The following is a 15,178-nucleotide window of genomic DNA, read 5'->3' on the forward strand; positions in this document are numbered from 1 at the left end:
TCAGTTATCCTGGAGGTATCCAATGAAGGCAACTTTTGTCTGATTTAATGCATACATTTATTTTGTGCACTGTTTTAAACTAATATCACCTATTTAAGATTGTAGAATACTACTGTCGTCTTACTGTTATACAGCAGTCATTCAATTGAGGACAGAAGAACAATTTGGCAAGATTGGAGCCTAAAAAGTTTACTTAGTAGACACAGTCTTGGTCACTAGACTGAGTATTCCCTAGAAAGTGAGACAATATTCCATCAGTTTGAATCACGGTTTTCATGACACGCATTAAATTAATAAAGTTCACATTGTTCTGCCATCTTGGTGTTTGCATTCTGCCCCCATGTTTTATAATTTTTTTTACTCTTACTGTCAGTCATCAACTTTGCTAAACATTACTGTCAACAAATTTAACTTCACTAAAAATTCAAGTCTAATTTCCACACTGTCCCAATCACAAATGATCTGTGAATATCTTGCAATGATTTTCATATCCTGACAAAGACTTCATCAAGTTACTTTAATTTCACGACATCATTTATTATTTACAACTGACACATCCTGTCCAGTGGGTTTTTATACTGGCTTACGGTGCCGTCGGCCTGGAAAAATGACACGGACAGGCTCAGAACATTCTCAACGAGGACCCAATTACAATTAATGGCAAGTCATTCGAAAAAGGCAAAGCTCTCTTCTTCAAGAACTGCAGAAAATGTTGAAGCTTCCTGCAGCTGATGTTTGATTCCCAAAACCAAATTTTAAGAGTAAAGTTTAAGTTTCTTTCATTTGCAATCCCACACTCCACAACCAAGTACAGTACTGTATATGCATTCAACATGTGCTACCCTCATTAGCCCCATCCTTTAAAAAAAAAAGTAAACAGGGGGGGATATTGTAATTGGCTCCATCTGTTGGTCTCCTCTTAAATGTTTCTGTGGAAATTCGCCAAACTTGGTAGTTATGATCATGATATGGCAAGAGGATGCAAGAGCAGTATCATTTGGCCCACCTGCTGTGGGATGGGATCAAAAGGTCAAATACCAAAATATGGAATTACGGGCACATTTTTTATGAAACTTTGTATATGCAATCAACATTGGAGGACGCATAAAATAGGTAACGATTTTTTGAATTTGACCCCCAGTTGATGGGTGGAGACTTGGGGTCACAGGAGTTAAAAAAACAATTAAGTTTTTTTTTTTTAAGAATAAATACATTAATTTTTACGATTTGAAAATTAAGTTGTTTTTTTTTAAGTCAAAATTTGATATATTGGGTCATTCCTGGTGTAACCTTTTGCCATCTTTCGATTTTCCTTTAATGGGAAGTGTGTGGATCTGCAATGACGTGCCATCGACTTTGCTATAATTTTTTATTTATTACATGAGTGCTGCGGATAGGTTTAGCGATACTTCTGTATTTGGTTATGACAACAATAGGAGATGGATAATACGGTCAAGAGCTTCCTTTATCTGTCTCCACAAAACATAACAAAACAAAGTTATTTCACCGTGTTCAAGTTGATCAGTAAAATAGAAACCACGTGTTACTCATAAGGACATTATTATCCCTTCCAGAGCGCATATGGTTGTTTGTTTCCAGGAAATACAAGAACGGAACGAATCATAAAACTTGAACTATGTACGCCCATCAGAATCACTTTTTTTTTCGACCAAATCAATGTTCCTTGCCTCATTTGTGTCAAATTGAGCGCAAAACAACTCCAGATTTGTTATACATTTTATTTTGTGAAAATAAATGCCCGGCAAGTATCCGGCAGATTATCAGCTGACAACTGCCAGAGCTCCAATGAAAACCCAGCTGTAGAGGTTGGTTGTGCCTCCAATTTGGTTTTTCAAATGTTTGCTGACATTCTACTGGTAGAAGAGCAAATAAAAACTGTCTTCATGGAAGATACTATGTTGTATGTTGATATTTGAAATCAGCATATATGTATATGATAGATGCAAGATCAAATAAATGTCCTGCCATTAATTCTTTTTACCTTATATCGATTGGCCCATGCAATATATGACCATTAAATGAAATATTCTACAGAATTACTTCTCAATCAACAAAGTGGATTGTTACATAGAATCGATTGTGTTGCTGCACTGTTTTCTGGTCATATGGCTAGCAATTCCTTTTTGCTATACATTTATGCAATGTCGAATGTTCAAGGAAGTGCCAATACCAAATTAAAAAATAAATCAACATACAATTGCTAGATACTGTGCTACATGGAGATCAGTCCGAGTCCTTTCCTCATGAAGCTAAAAGTGGCTGCATCATGAGGAAAGGCCTCCTCGGACTGATTTGTCAAGACTGTCATCACGTCAGCATCTCAACTATTATACGATAAATTCCACAGCATTATTAGGAATATACATCATGTGACCATTCCAGTTATTAGCTACATATCAATAGACATGTATGTGTGTGTGTCTATGTGAGCAATCATGCTCCAAATTTGTTACTCATTTATTCAGACTCATGGATGCAGCAAATGTGCCTTTTCTAAAGAGCCACAAGAAAGCCGTTTCCTTTCTTTGGACGAATGTTAAAACAAGGACGAATGTTTTTTGTGTAAACATTCAAATTAATTCCCTCGTGTGAATTGCAAAATGCCTTTTCAAGTCGCTCGATTGTGAGAACGCTTTGCCGCACGTTACGCACTTAAAGGGCTTCAACCCGATGTGAATCCTATTGTGCCTTTGCAAGTGACTCGATTGAGAAAACGCCTTGCTACAAGTCATGCACTTGTACGGTTTCTCTCCGGTATGAATTTTAATGTGACGATGCAAACTTTTCGAATCGAAAAAATTCTTGTCGCACGTCGTACATTTGTGAAGCCTCTCCCGCATGTACTTCTCTCCGGTGTGAATTTGAATATGGCTTTTCAAACTACTCGAATGCAAAAACGTTTTGCCGCAAGTTTTACAATTGTAGGGCATTTCTCCCGAATGAATTCTTAGGTGTCGTTTGAAGTGGCTTTGGTAAGAAAATTCCCTGTAGCACTCGGTGCACTTGAAAGGCTTCTCTTCTTCGTGAATGACCATGTGCCATCGCAAGCTACTTGAATAGGAAAAGGCTTTCTTGCAAACTGTGCACTTGTAAGGATTGTCTGCCATGTGAATTCTCACATGGCTTTGCAAACTGCTCAAGTGAAAAAATTCCTTGCTGCATATCGTGCACTTGTGAGGCTTCTCCCCCTTGTGAACGATGATGTGCCATTGCAAACTGCTCAAATGAGAATATTCTTTGCCGCAGACCGTACACTTGTAGGGCTTTTCCTCCAAGTGAATTCTCATGTGACTTTGCAAACGGCTGAGATGAAAGAATTCTTTGTCACAGGCCGTGCACTTGTGGCGCTTCTCCCCGGTGTGAATTTTCAAGTGCTTTTTCAAATACCTTGCTTGAGAGAATGCTTTGGGGCAGATCGTGCAGTTGTAAGGCTTCAGTGTCATGTGAGTTATCATGTGGCTTTTCAAAGAACTTGACTGAGAAAATGCTTTGCCACAGGTTGCGCACTTAAAAGGCCTTTCGCCCGTGTGAACTCTCAAATGAGTTTTCAAAATGCTTAGGTTGAAAAACGCTTTCTCACATACTGCACACTTATGAGGCTTATCGCCAAAATGAATTCTTAAATGTTTTTTCAAACTGCTCGGGTGAGCAAAATCCTTGCTGCAAATTGAGCACTTGTGGGGCTTCTCTCCCCTGTGCGCAATCAAATGCCACTGCAAACTACTTAGATAAGGATATTCTTTGCTGCAGATGGTGCACTTGTAAGGTTTCTTGCCTGTGTAAGCTCTGATGAATTTTTTGAAATAGCTGGACTGAAAAAATCCCTTGTTTTTTTGTGACCTGCTTTTAGTGTGTGCTTTATTGTATAAACCACTGCTGGACCAATTGTATTTGCGCCTCTTGCGATTAGAGCCCAGCAGTTCGTTTCCAGCAGGTGGCGGAAGTACGTCTTGTGTGATGTACTCTTGGTGGCACGTCGTTCTTAGAAACTGCAGACCAACACCCGAAGATCGTCCTAGGAGCAAGCATTCGCACGCACGCAATACTCGTCAAAATGTTTGAATACTTCAACGTCAAAGCTGTACTTCTTGACTACTCATGAGACACATTTGGTGAAATTGCACACTGCAGACTCGATGCATTGAAGATGCATTACTTTTGTAAACTAGTCTGAAGAGTTCATTTCCAAATGACATGCCATTTTCACAACTTAAGTGACCATGCAATTTGCAGTAAATGCGATGCAAATTAGACACAGGATATTTTGTATCAGAACACTTTACTACTTTACAACAGACTTAAGAGGAAATTCCTTTGGTTCCAAAGTGTGAGATATGCCAATCCCCAGGTATATCCTCTCAGCCAATCATCAACTTCAATGCAAGAGAATGAAGCATGTTGGTCTGTTGAGCTATATCATACATACTGTAAAAAATGGGTTAACTTGATCATGTCTTTGAATCAATTATTAGAAAGCAAAAGTTAAAGAAAGGTGTTAAAAGGAAAATGTAAAGAGAATCGCCCTTGTATAATGTATGTGATACACAAAACGGTGCAATTTCCAGACCCCCACTCCCTTCACTTCACTTCACTTACCTAATCTCTCATGTCCTTTCCTTTATTTTTACCTTCTTCCCCCCTCCCGAAATGAAAACGAAATCAACAAGTTCAGAGCAGTCAAATTATTGGTAAACAGAAACTATTCAGCAGTATGGCTGAGGTTTTGCCCTGCCAATAGAGTGACTACCAAAAGCTTACTTTTACACATAAAGATGTTCATATAATTCCCCTATAAAGTTGCTCAAGATGAATTAATGATTTTAATTCAGACAAAATTCCAGCATAAAAAAAAAAATCAAACAAGAAAGCATCTCAAAATGCAATGGGGGGAGAAAGGGGGGGAAGGGGTACTTGAACACTGTGTGGGATATCATGTACACTGTACAGTGACCTCCAGTTTAAGGGTGTAGTACTGGTGAACAGGTGATTTTTATTATTATTTTTTTAAATTTAGCTGAACAGTTTCCTTATAGTCTTATAAACAAGAATCATGCTATTAGAGGTCATAGAAGTACCCCTAATTATTGAAAATTTTCCAAATTTTCTAACATCACACATGCCCCTCAATAACTGGAAGTAGAATTATTTGTTATAACTTTAATTTGCATCATTCTTTTGGGCTGAAATTTGGACAGGATATTCAGAATATCACTTCCTTTAAAATGATGAAGGCTTTTGTTTATAGGAGTAGCCATTGTGGATTTATTGAAGGACAACCAAGTTTTATCTGGTAATTGGCATAATTAGCTAATTAGTGAACATTTGACATAATTTCACTAAATCCTCTCATCAGGTAGTAGAGTAACACATGTATAATACATGTACCAAGTTTTGTGTGAAAAGAATGATAGGTGACATAGAAGATAGAAGTAGAAATGTGTTCTTTGTTTTTCCTTGTTTTTTATTGACGGTCTAATTTATGCAAATTATATGCATGTAATATGACAAAGAAGCGTTGAAACTGGTCTGAGAGCCAAGATTATATCTTTCAAGAAAAACTGAAAATTAGATACCTCTCAAAGGTACCTATGTAGTTTTCTCAAATTTTCACCAGTACTACACCGTTAATCTGCACTGTGCCTCATCAATCACAATTTTTGAATATCTTTTTAAAGACCTCTCTCTTTACTGGTTGCTTTTTCTTAATCCCGACCCTTGTTGGTGCCATTCTAAATCACGTCGTATTATCCTTCTTCGTAAAGTTCTTTAAGATTCAATTTGCAATGAAAAGCTCTATTTATGAATTTATGGATTTATGGATTGATTGAAGGCCTGACATATGTCCAGAAAGAATGTACAAACTTTCCAAATTATTTAAATATCCCAAATTGCATACTGAATCTTCAACAATGTTAATTTCTGGTTTTCCTTGCTATTTTATGTTAAGAATATATCTTTAAAGGAAGTGTACTGTAGAATATGTCGTACTACAGTGTGTGCTTGTTTTTTTCCAATGACAACACCGAACATTGAACTTTGTTTTGCATTTTAGTATACGTCATGTTAATAACGGCGCTAAACCAATCAAGAGGATGATGAGCTACTGCATGCCGTCGAAGCCAATTAAATAAGAGAGAGTAATCCTATGCAGATGCTCGATTAGCACAAAATATAGCGCAGACATCTTACTCTGATCCTTAAGGACAGCCAAGAGATTCTCAAAAGACTTTACAATGCAGAAAGTGATGTTTACTTAACTGAAGGTTATCAAGTTGAAAAGGGGAGTTTTAGCAACATCATGAAGATGGCACAATCAAGTTGAGAATTTACTTTGTTGGCCAATATCATCAAAAGAATGAAGGTCAAGATGCAAAAGACAATGAAAATGCAATGGACAAACAGCTGAATGAAGTACGTATAGTTATACAGAGCTGAGATAGATCCAATATTGCCAGAAAAAGTTCGATGCATTTTGTCAGGCCATGGACGTCATCATTTAAAGTTGTTTATTAAATACCATGTTGAACATTTCAGTCAAAATAACTTTTGGCAAAACTGGGTTTGAAACAATAACTGAACAATTTTCTGCAGTAGCCCACCAAAATATTGACTATGGATGAAATCAACAGAACATTGATTGAAAGATGCTAAACACTGTGGGAAAACAAGGAGAAGCTGACCATTCGGACATTAACCCTTCGTCGGAGCAAAATAGGGTTAACGCCTGAAATGTCAGCTTCACCTTGCCTCCAACAGCAGGGTTTGAAACAGTAACTTGTCCACCCCTCACCTACCCCTCATTCCATCTTATCCACCACATTCCATCTTGTCCACCCCATGTGTCCTCCTCTACCTCGCCACACACATTGCTTGTCTTCCCATATTTTGTCCTTCAATCCTGCCGTTGGTGTTTCTCCCCTCTCTCTGCTGTTGCTTTTGTTCGGTTGCGTACTTATCCATTCAGTGTTCAAGCTCTTCCACAAACAAATTGTTTTTTTCATTTCTTGTCCTACCTGTCTGCCGAAGCAGAACGACACGAGTCTTCATGATTAAATATATTTGACTATATCCCTATGGGAAGAAGGTCTGAAGATCTTGCAAAAAAAACAAAAAAACTTTCAGTTCAACTTGCTCGACTATCACAGATCCATGCTCTTTGACCATCACCGTTCTTCAATGTGCATGACTATTTAAATAGATCTTTCATTAGATCCCCTGATAGTTTTTTAACAATGGCAGTTCTGTCTGTGATTTTGGAGTCACCACACTGTACAATCTTCACAAACTACACGGTGACCATAATTTATTCGGCAGAGTTCCTGAGAACTTTTCCATTGATATGTACTTCCAATTTTGTTGTCTCACTTGCTGCAGATGCTTCTTTATGTGGGTCTTTGATAAAAGAAGCTGCAATGAAAGAAAAAGGCAAGTATTAGAAAACTAAAGGATTATTACACAATGTGGTCATACTTTTATAGATTATTATACATTATATTTTGTTGTTATATAAACATAAGGCCAAAAAATATATATTGCTGGTCTCTGGTCAGACCAGTGTTCCAGAATTGATGCGGAAATGCGGTTTTTTTTTTCTTTTTTCTTTTTTTTTGAAAAGCATGGATTGCACATATAGAGGTTTTTTTTTTGTGTCCTCATGCCTTGCGGTCCTCCTCATCTGCTGTGGCGCCGTCCAGAGAGGAATTAAAGGCAGCCAATGGGACTTGTAGGCCTTTTTTCTAATGTAAATAATGAACACAAGCTCAAGTTATTTTAAAATGTACAGTATTTATTCTGAAAATCATTAAGTTCTTCAAGCATATGGTAGACTGCCATTTCGTTCTCGAGATCGCCTCGCCGTACCGTTAAACATTCCAATGTGTCGATCGCGTCAACACTGCACATTTGCAAGTGGTTTAACAGGCCGATGGTCTCCCACGATCTCTTCTCCCAGTCCACCAGATTATCACAGACACTTCCAACCTCATGACAAACGAGATAGGATCCAGGCCTAACTAACGAGACCACCCGCAGCTCTCTAGGCCTTCTGGTTGCTTCACACGAACCCGACAAAGAACGTCTTCGTTTCAATAAATGACAATATCCAGCCGATAGAGGCCTTGCATCACGTGAGCGTCGTCCATGGCAACCGGCTTCGGCCGCCATCTTGGGTGGCATAAACAAAATGGCGGGAAAGCTGTCGTTTGATCAGACGGACCTGTCAGTTTACGCCCGTAGTTTGCCCGTTGAGGCGTTTTCGCGGTATTGCGAGAAACTGAGGCTGTGTCATCTGCCTGTGGACCCGTGTGGACCCACACGTACGCCACACACACTCCACAAGTACGCCACACACACTCCACACGTACACCACACATATGCAACACACACTCCACAAGTACACCACACGTACACCACACACACTCCACACGTACACCACAAGTACGCCACACGTACGCCATACGCACTCCACATGTACGTAACCAAATGCCTAATCTTGCTTTTCGCTCCGCGAGCGAAGGTAACAACCTCATGAGCCATATTCTCACCTGAGTGCTGCAGTCAAGGCAGCTATGAATCCGTTTTTGCGTTGTGTCGTCCGGAAAACGGTAGAATGACAAGCCCGATCTCTTATGAAATCGGGCTGTACATCCGACAGCACAACAACTCTTTACCATTGTGTAGGGGGTAATTTATATGTGAGACGAGTTTCAAATTGCCGCCATTACGTATAGTGGCAGAAGCAATGTTTTGCCATCCAAGCGGTCACGTGACTAAGACGATGTCGTCACATGCAACTTCCCTATTTGATTCATGACGTCACGGCACACAAAACTACTCATATCTTTGGAACGGCTGGTTGGATTTGGACAAACTAAACGCAGTTTTGTAGGGGCGAACCGTGCGCGAACGTCGATACCAAAATTGAAAGTATAGTTATATCGATGCGCGCGCTGACCAGAGCCCGGAAATATATTTTTCTTGGCCGAATATTCTTCTTTTTATTTTTACTACTATGTTTATTTAAAAAGTGTTATTTCGATGTTTTTTGACCGAATATTTTCGAATATTTTTGATCTTTGCAAGTTATAGATATCAAATTAAAGTGCATAAAAGAGCAAATCATCGGTTCACTATACAAATTACATTGGTAACGCTAATTATAACGTAATTACCTGCTTGGCTAGCCTCTTTAATAGTGCTTATTTCTGTAAGTTGATGCGGGTGTAAAAAAAAAATTTCTGTTAAAAAGGTGCAGAGGGAGAGAAACACTTCATTCAAACTAGATAGTTCATAGAACACTTTACCCCACGCAGTCTTGAGAAACAAATACATGGGTGGGGTCTGCGATTGGAAAATTTGATTGGTCGTAATGATGTGAAATGCCGTAATATTTATTCCAAGTAATGCTAAAAGGGAGGTTTTGAAATTGCCAAAGGGCAATTTGTGTTCTACAGTGTTCAAATATATAATTCAATTGAAATAAAAGATTTTAAAAGTTGTAGCAAGAAAACCTTTTTCGGAGGTTAACCTCTATTGATGCAGCCTCTTTTACACCACATTATATTAACACGTTATATTACTTCTTCAAGCCTGTTTGTGTCCTTTATGATGTCTTTAAAAACAGTAAGTTTCCTGTTTGGAATGATTTTTACATCACCCACCAAAGGTGGATTGAGGTTATGTTTTCACCCGTCTGTTTGTCTGTCTGTGAACAAGATATATCAAAAAGTTGTGGACGAATTCAGACGAAACTTGGTGGAGATGTTGGGTGTGTGACAAGGAAGAATTGGTTCAATTTTGGTGAAAATCCCAATCCGGATCCGGCTTCTATAATATTTCTGAAGTGATTCTTCACCTTCATGAGTGATAGGGCTAAAACTGACACATAGCAGGATATCTCAAAACGTTATGGACAGATTTGGACGAAACTTGGTGTGGAGAGGTTGTGTTCGTGACCAGGACTAATCAATTCGATTTTGGTGAAGATCTGAATATGTATGGATTCAGATACGAGAATTATTTAATTTTTTAAGTGATTCTTCACCATTGAGAGATTGGGCGAAAAGTAATATACAGGGTGTTTCAAAAAGATGGACCCGATTTGAAATCGCTATATCTCTGCAACCACGAACCGCCCATAAATGAACCTCTTACCACTTGAAAGGGCAGGGAATAGAGTTTCAAATGACCACCGCTAGATGGCTCTCCCAGCGCACCAACAGCCTCTAGCCTCAGTCGTTCGCAACATGGCGACCCCGCAACACAAGGCGTTTTGCGTTCTGCATTTCAGCAAGACTGAATCCGTAATTGCGGTGCAGCGTGCGTTTCAACGGCGTTTTGGCATTGATCCGCCAATGCCAAAGAGCATTCGTCGTTGGTACCGAAAATTTGAGGAAACAGGCTGTTTATGTAAGGGGAAGAGCCCAGGGCGACCACGCAATTCAGAGGAAAACGTGAGAAGAATTCAAGAGAGTTTTCTGCGTAGCCCACGCAAGTCCACTCGGCGTACCAGCCGAGAACTTGCGATCCCTCATACGACTGTCTGGCGTGTGTTAAGGCGACGTTTAATCCTGAGGCCATACCGGTTGCAACTGGTACAGGCTCTTCGTACAGGTGACAAAGGAAAGAGTGTAGAATTTAGTGATGCGATGTTACAGAACATGGAAGATGACAGCTTCTTACCGCGTTTGATTTTTAGTGATGAAGCAACGTTTCATCGAAGCGGTAAAGTTAACCGTCACAATGTGCGCATATGGGGACTAGAGAATCCACACGAAACTGTAGAGCATGAGCGTGATTCCCCGAAAGTGAACGTGTTTTGTGCCATTTCTCAAATAAAGTTTATGGCCCTTTCTTTTTCGAGGGAAAAACAGTTACGGGGCAAACCTATCTCGAAATGCTGCAGAACTGGCTCTTTCCACAACTTAATGAAGATTCCGATGACTTTTTTTTTTTTTTTTTTTGTGTGTGTACAGAGTCGAGGCTCGTGAAAGAGCTAACATTTATCAAACAAACAAATCAAACAAACAAACAAGCAGACAAAGTATATAAAAAGGGGAGTGGTCGACAAGATGGGGAGAGAAGGGGAGGAAGCACACAAACACAACATTTGAGAGCAGGGGCATCGGGAGATGTTTTTGGAGGGAGAGGGCCTGGGGGGAGGCAGGATAGGTATAAAACACAAGGACACCAAGGACTTCCAGGAAAGAAGTCAAAAGTCACCTCAAAAAAGTGGATTTGGGGTGAAATTAGCGGGGGTAGAAAAGATCAAGGTTTTGGATTGGGGAAGATAAGAGATGGTGGTGAACAGCCGTTTTAAAGACCTGGAGGGAGGAGTGGGATTGAAGAGAGTGAGGGAGTTTGTTCCAGAGGCGGGAGAAAAGAGGAATGAAGGAGTGAAGGTGAGCAGAGAGTCTTGATTTTGGCAGTTTAACCATAAGAGGGTTGCAGGCAGATCTTGTGCGACCTGCAGGAATATTTGGGGGACAGAGCCCAGAGAGAGCTGGGGGAGCAAGGCCGAAGAGGAGTCGGTAGAAGACGGAAAGACCACCAACCTGCCTGCGGTGATTAAGTGAAAGGCCCTCGGAGATAGCGTCATCGCGGGAGATTCCAATGATTCTGAACGCTTTGGTTTCAACAGCGTGAAGACGAGCTAGGTGTGAGGCAGGAGCACGAGCCCAGAGGCGAGAGCAGTACTCCATTGAGCTGCGGATGAAAGCCTTGTATGTGGTGAGGAGCTCAGGTGTGCCAAGGAAGGACTTCGCATGACGGAGGATGCCCAGTCGGCGACTGGCTTTGGAGGCCAGCTTGGAAATGTGGTTTTCCCAGGAAAGATCATGGCAGATAGTGAGACCCAAAAGCTTGAGTGACAGAACTTCTTGGAGAGGATTATTCAGAAAGTAGATGGGAGGGTTGTCCAGTCGGTCTTTTCGGAGAGACATCGTAAGAGTGTGAGATTTATCAGGATTGAAAGATATGTTCCACTTGTTTGCCCAGTCTGTGATTTTGTCCAGGTCTGCAGAGAGTGAGGAGGCTGCAGACTGCCGATCTGAGGGATGAGGAATGGAGCGGCAGAGAGTGGAGTCATCAGCAAAGAGATAGAAAGGATTTTCAAGAGAGTCAGAGAGATCATTGATGAAGACCAGAAAAAGCACAGGGCCCAGAACACTGCCTTGGGGAACTCCAGCCTGAACAGGAAGAGGAGATGAGAGAAACCCATTCAGGGCCACACGTTGACGACGACTAGAGAGGAAGTCCGCCAGCCATGCGTGGAGATTTCCATGGATACCAAAGGAGGAGAGTTTGGTGAGCAGAGCAGGGTGCCAGACCGTATCGAAGGCACGTGATATGTCGAGGGAGACAGCTCTAATTTCCTGTTTGGCATTGAGGACCTCCATCCATTGTTGAGACAGCAGAAGCAGCATGTCCAGAGTAGAGTGACCTGGTCTGAAACCAAATTGATGATCAGAGATCAAGCCATTGGAGAAGAGGAAAGATTTCATATCCGAAGCAATGATGGATTTCATGACTTTGCTGATAATTGGGAGAAGGCTGATTGGTCTGTAGTTGCTAGGATCTGTTTTTGCACCTTTTTGTGCAAAGCGGTGATGTTGGCTGATTTCCAAGCAGATGGCAGTTGACCTTGAACAAAAGAGAGGGTGAAGAGAACAGAGAGAGGGAGTGAAAGAGCGGAATAACAGGATTTTAGGACCCGTGGGCTGATGCCGTCAGGTCCAGGTGCAGAATCAGAGTCGAGGGTTGACAGAAACTTTTCCACCTTGTCAGGAGGAAAGGACACGGAGTCCAGGAGCAGCTGGGTACGACTGGGACTTCATTTTTCAGCAAGATGGAGCACCGCCACATTGGCACCTGCAGGTTCGACGTTTTCTAAATGACACACTGCCTCAACGTTGGATAGGTCGCACGGGACCCCAAGACTTGGCGCTACACTCTTGGCCCCCAAGATCCCCAGACATTACACCCTGCGACTGTTCTTGTGGGGATACGTCAAAGACCGTGTTTTTGTGCCACCATTAGCGACTAATCTGGATGAACTCAAAAACAGAATCACGGCAGCGGTGACTTCAGTGAAAGAAGACGCTCTGAGAGACGTTTGGGACGAATTCAACTGTCGTCTCGATGTTGTCCTTGCAGCAGGTGGAGGGCACATAGAGCATTTATAAAATGGTTAGTAAAACTTGATAACTCATTAAACCGTTTGTAACTTTTTGTGTAATTGTAACATGTTGCCATCGTGAAATATACTGCTTTGAAATTGGGTCCATCTTTTTGAAACACCCTGTATATATTTATAGATAACGTGATATTTTAAAATGTTACAACTAAACTTGGTGGATGAGTTGGTTAGGTGACAAGAATAAGCTGATTAGATTTTGGTTCAGGTCCAAATCCAGATCCGGCCTATCAGTAGAATACAAAACATAAACTGGTGAGCCTGGTGGAAGTATGCGCTCCACCGAGTGCCGCTCTCGTCAATTTTGTTTCACTGGCAGACAGGCAGACAAAAAATAATCTCACTTATCTCTGGGCGTGTGTGATCCGGACAAATTCTGAGCCAAAGTACGACTGATTACAGGTTAGTTTTCCAATTTGTGCTCAATTGTTCCAATTTAACATTGAATTGAAATTAAGTTGTTCCTCTATCATAAACTGGCGTTTGTAGACAGGCAGACAGTGAACCAATTGCTAACTCCACTTTTTGCTTTGCGTGTGCGGGGTAATTAAAGATATGCCAATGCTCACGATTTGCTCGGTTATCTGCACAATAGCTAGTAGGTATTAAAGAATGTACAATGTTATCACATTATCAAAAGGCATAACTTAATGAGTTGATCCATCTTTAATCCCGTTACTGCACTCAACCAAGTAATTAATTTGGCTTAGACTATTTTTTTCCCTTATGAATGCTTAATGAAGAAACTTGTTCCAATTTTTTTTTTTTTTTGTATAGAGGATCGAGGCTCGTGAAAGAGCTAACATTAATCACAAAAAAAACAAATGGACACATAAAACATAAGATAAAGGGAGCGGGAGACAATATGGGGAGAGAGAGGGAAGCACACAAGTACAACAGTAGAGAACAGGGACATCGGGAGATCTGTGGGAGGGAGAGGGCTTGGGGGGAAGAGGCATGGGAAGGGGGGGGGGCGGGGGGGGATGGGAGAGGTAAAAAAAAAACACATGGACACTGCGAGGACTTCCAGGAAAGAAGTCGGAATTTTAAAAAAGTGGATCTGGGGTGAATTAACGGGGACCAAGTGTCACCGTTAATACTAAAGTCTACAGCTGGTATATACCGAATACCGACACAAAGATAGAATGCAAGTGATAATAATGCCAAGAAATCAATTTTTGCATAAATGTGTAAAATATTTACCTTCTTGGTAATCTTTATTCTCCTCTTCAGATTCTCATTTGACTCCCAACGAACAAGCATCAGAATCAAACATTTTGTTCAGAACCGCTTCAGTATCAGCCAAGCATGGGCGCAGCCATATTGTTTTCTGTAATAGACCACTTTACTTCTCAATGAATCGTACAACTTGTACAGAATTGATTTTTGCATGTCAGTAGAGAGAGGTACATGCTGTCTACACGTTTTCCATCAACACCAAAGATGTAATTACTGGGAAAGATTAATTTGTTTCAATGCACACAATTCAATTGAGCTCTGCTGTGATAGGCCGGTGTGTAGGCTTTTAACCGCAACCTTGAAAATGTTGTCCCTTTTTCATAGTTTTGAGACTACTCAATAGTGGAATAGTGGAATTCAATAGTGGAATTTACTCAATAACTCAATTTTCAGTGGAGCGACGTCTGCATTATGCTAATTTTCCTTGAGCGTCTCTTCCATGACAGGTTTTTGAAAATAAATATCATCGTGCACCGATCTGTTCACTTTCTCCCAAAATTGTATTTACTTTTCTCCCAAAATTGACGGAAGCCAAACAGTTCAATCTTGGTTTCATCAGACCACATAATCTTGTTTCTCACAGTCTGAGAGTCCTTTCGGTGCTTTTTTGCAAACTCCAAGCGGGCTTTCATGTGTCTTTCACTGAGGAGAGGCTTCCGTCTGGCTACTCTGCCATAAAGCCCAGATCGGTGGAGTGTTGCAGTGATGGTTGTCCTTCTGGAAGTT

At 40.8% G+C, this 15,178-nt stretch overlaps 1 protein-coding gene across 1 annotated transcript; it reads right to left on the bottom strand.

Annotated features, from left to right (window-relative positions):
* Positions 1-502: 502 nt before the first annotated feature.
* LOC144890268 (uncharacterized) lies at positions 503-14,543 on the bottom strand. The gene is made up of 3 exons (XM_078771147.1): positions 14,417-14,543; positions 7,387-7,428; positions 503-4,036 (listed from the first exon to the last, which is right to left on the bottom strand). The coding sequence occupies exon 3, from the start codon at positions 3,474-3,476 to the stop codon at positions 2,592-2,594; it is 885 nt and encodes a 294-aa protein (XP_078627273.1). The 5' UTR covers positions 3,477-4,036; positions 7,387-7,428; positions 14,417-14,543; the 3' UTR covers positions 503-2,591.
* Positions 14,544-15,178: the final 635 nt, after the last annotated feature.

The sequence above is a fragment of the Myxine glutinosa genome, chromosome 1 (assembly GCF_964187855.1).
Source record: "Myxine glutinosa chromosome 1, kmMyxGlut1.1, whole genome shotgun sequence".
NCBI classification, from domain to species: domain Eukaryota; kingdom Metazoa; phylum Chordata; class Myxini; order Myxiniformes; family Myxinidae; genus Myxine; species Myxine glutinosa.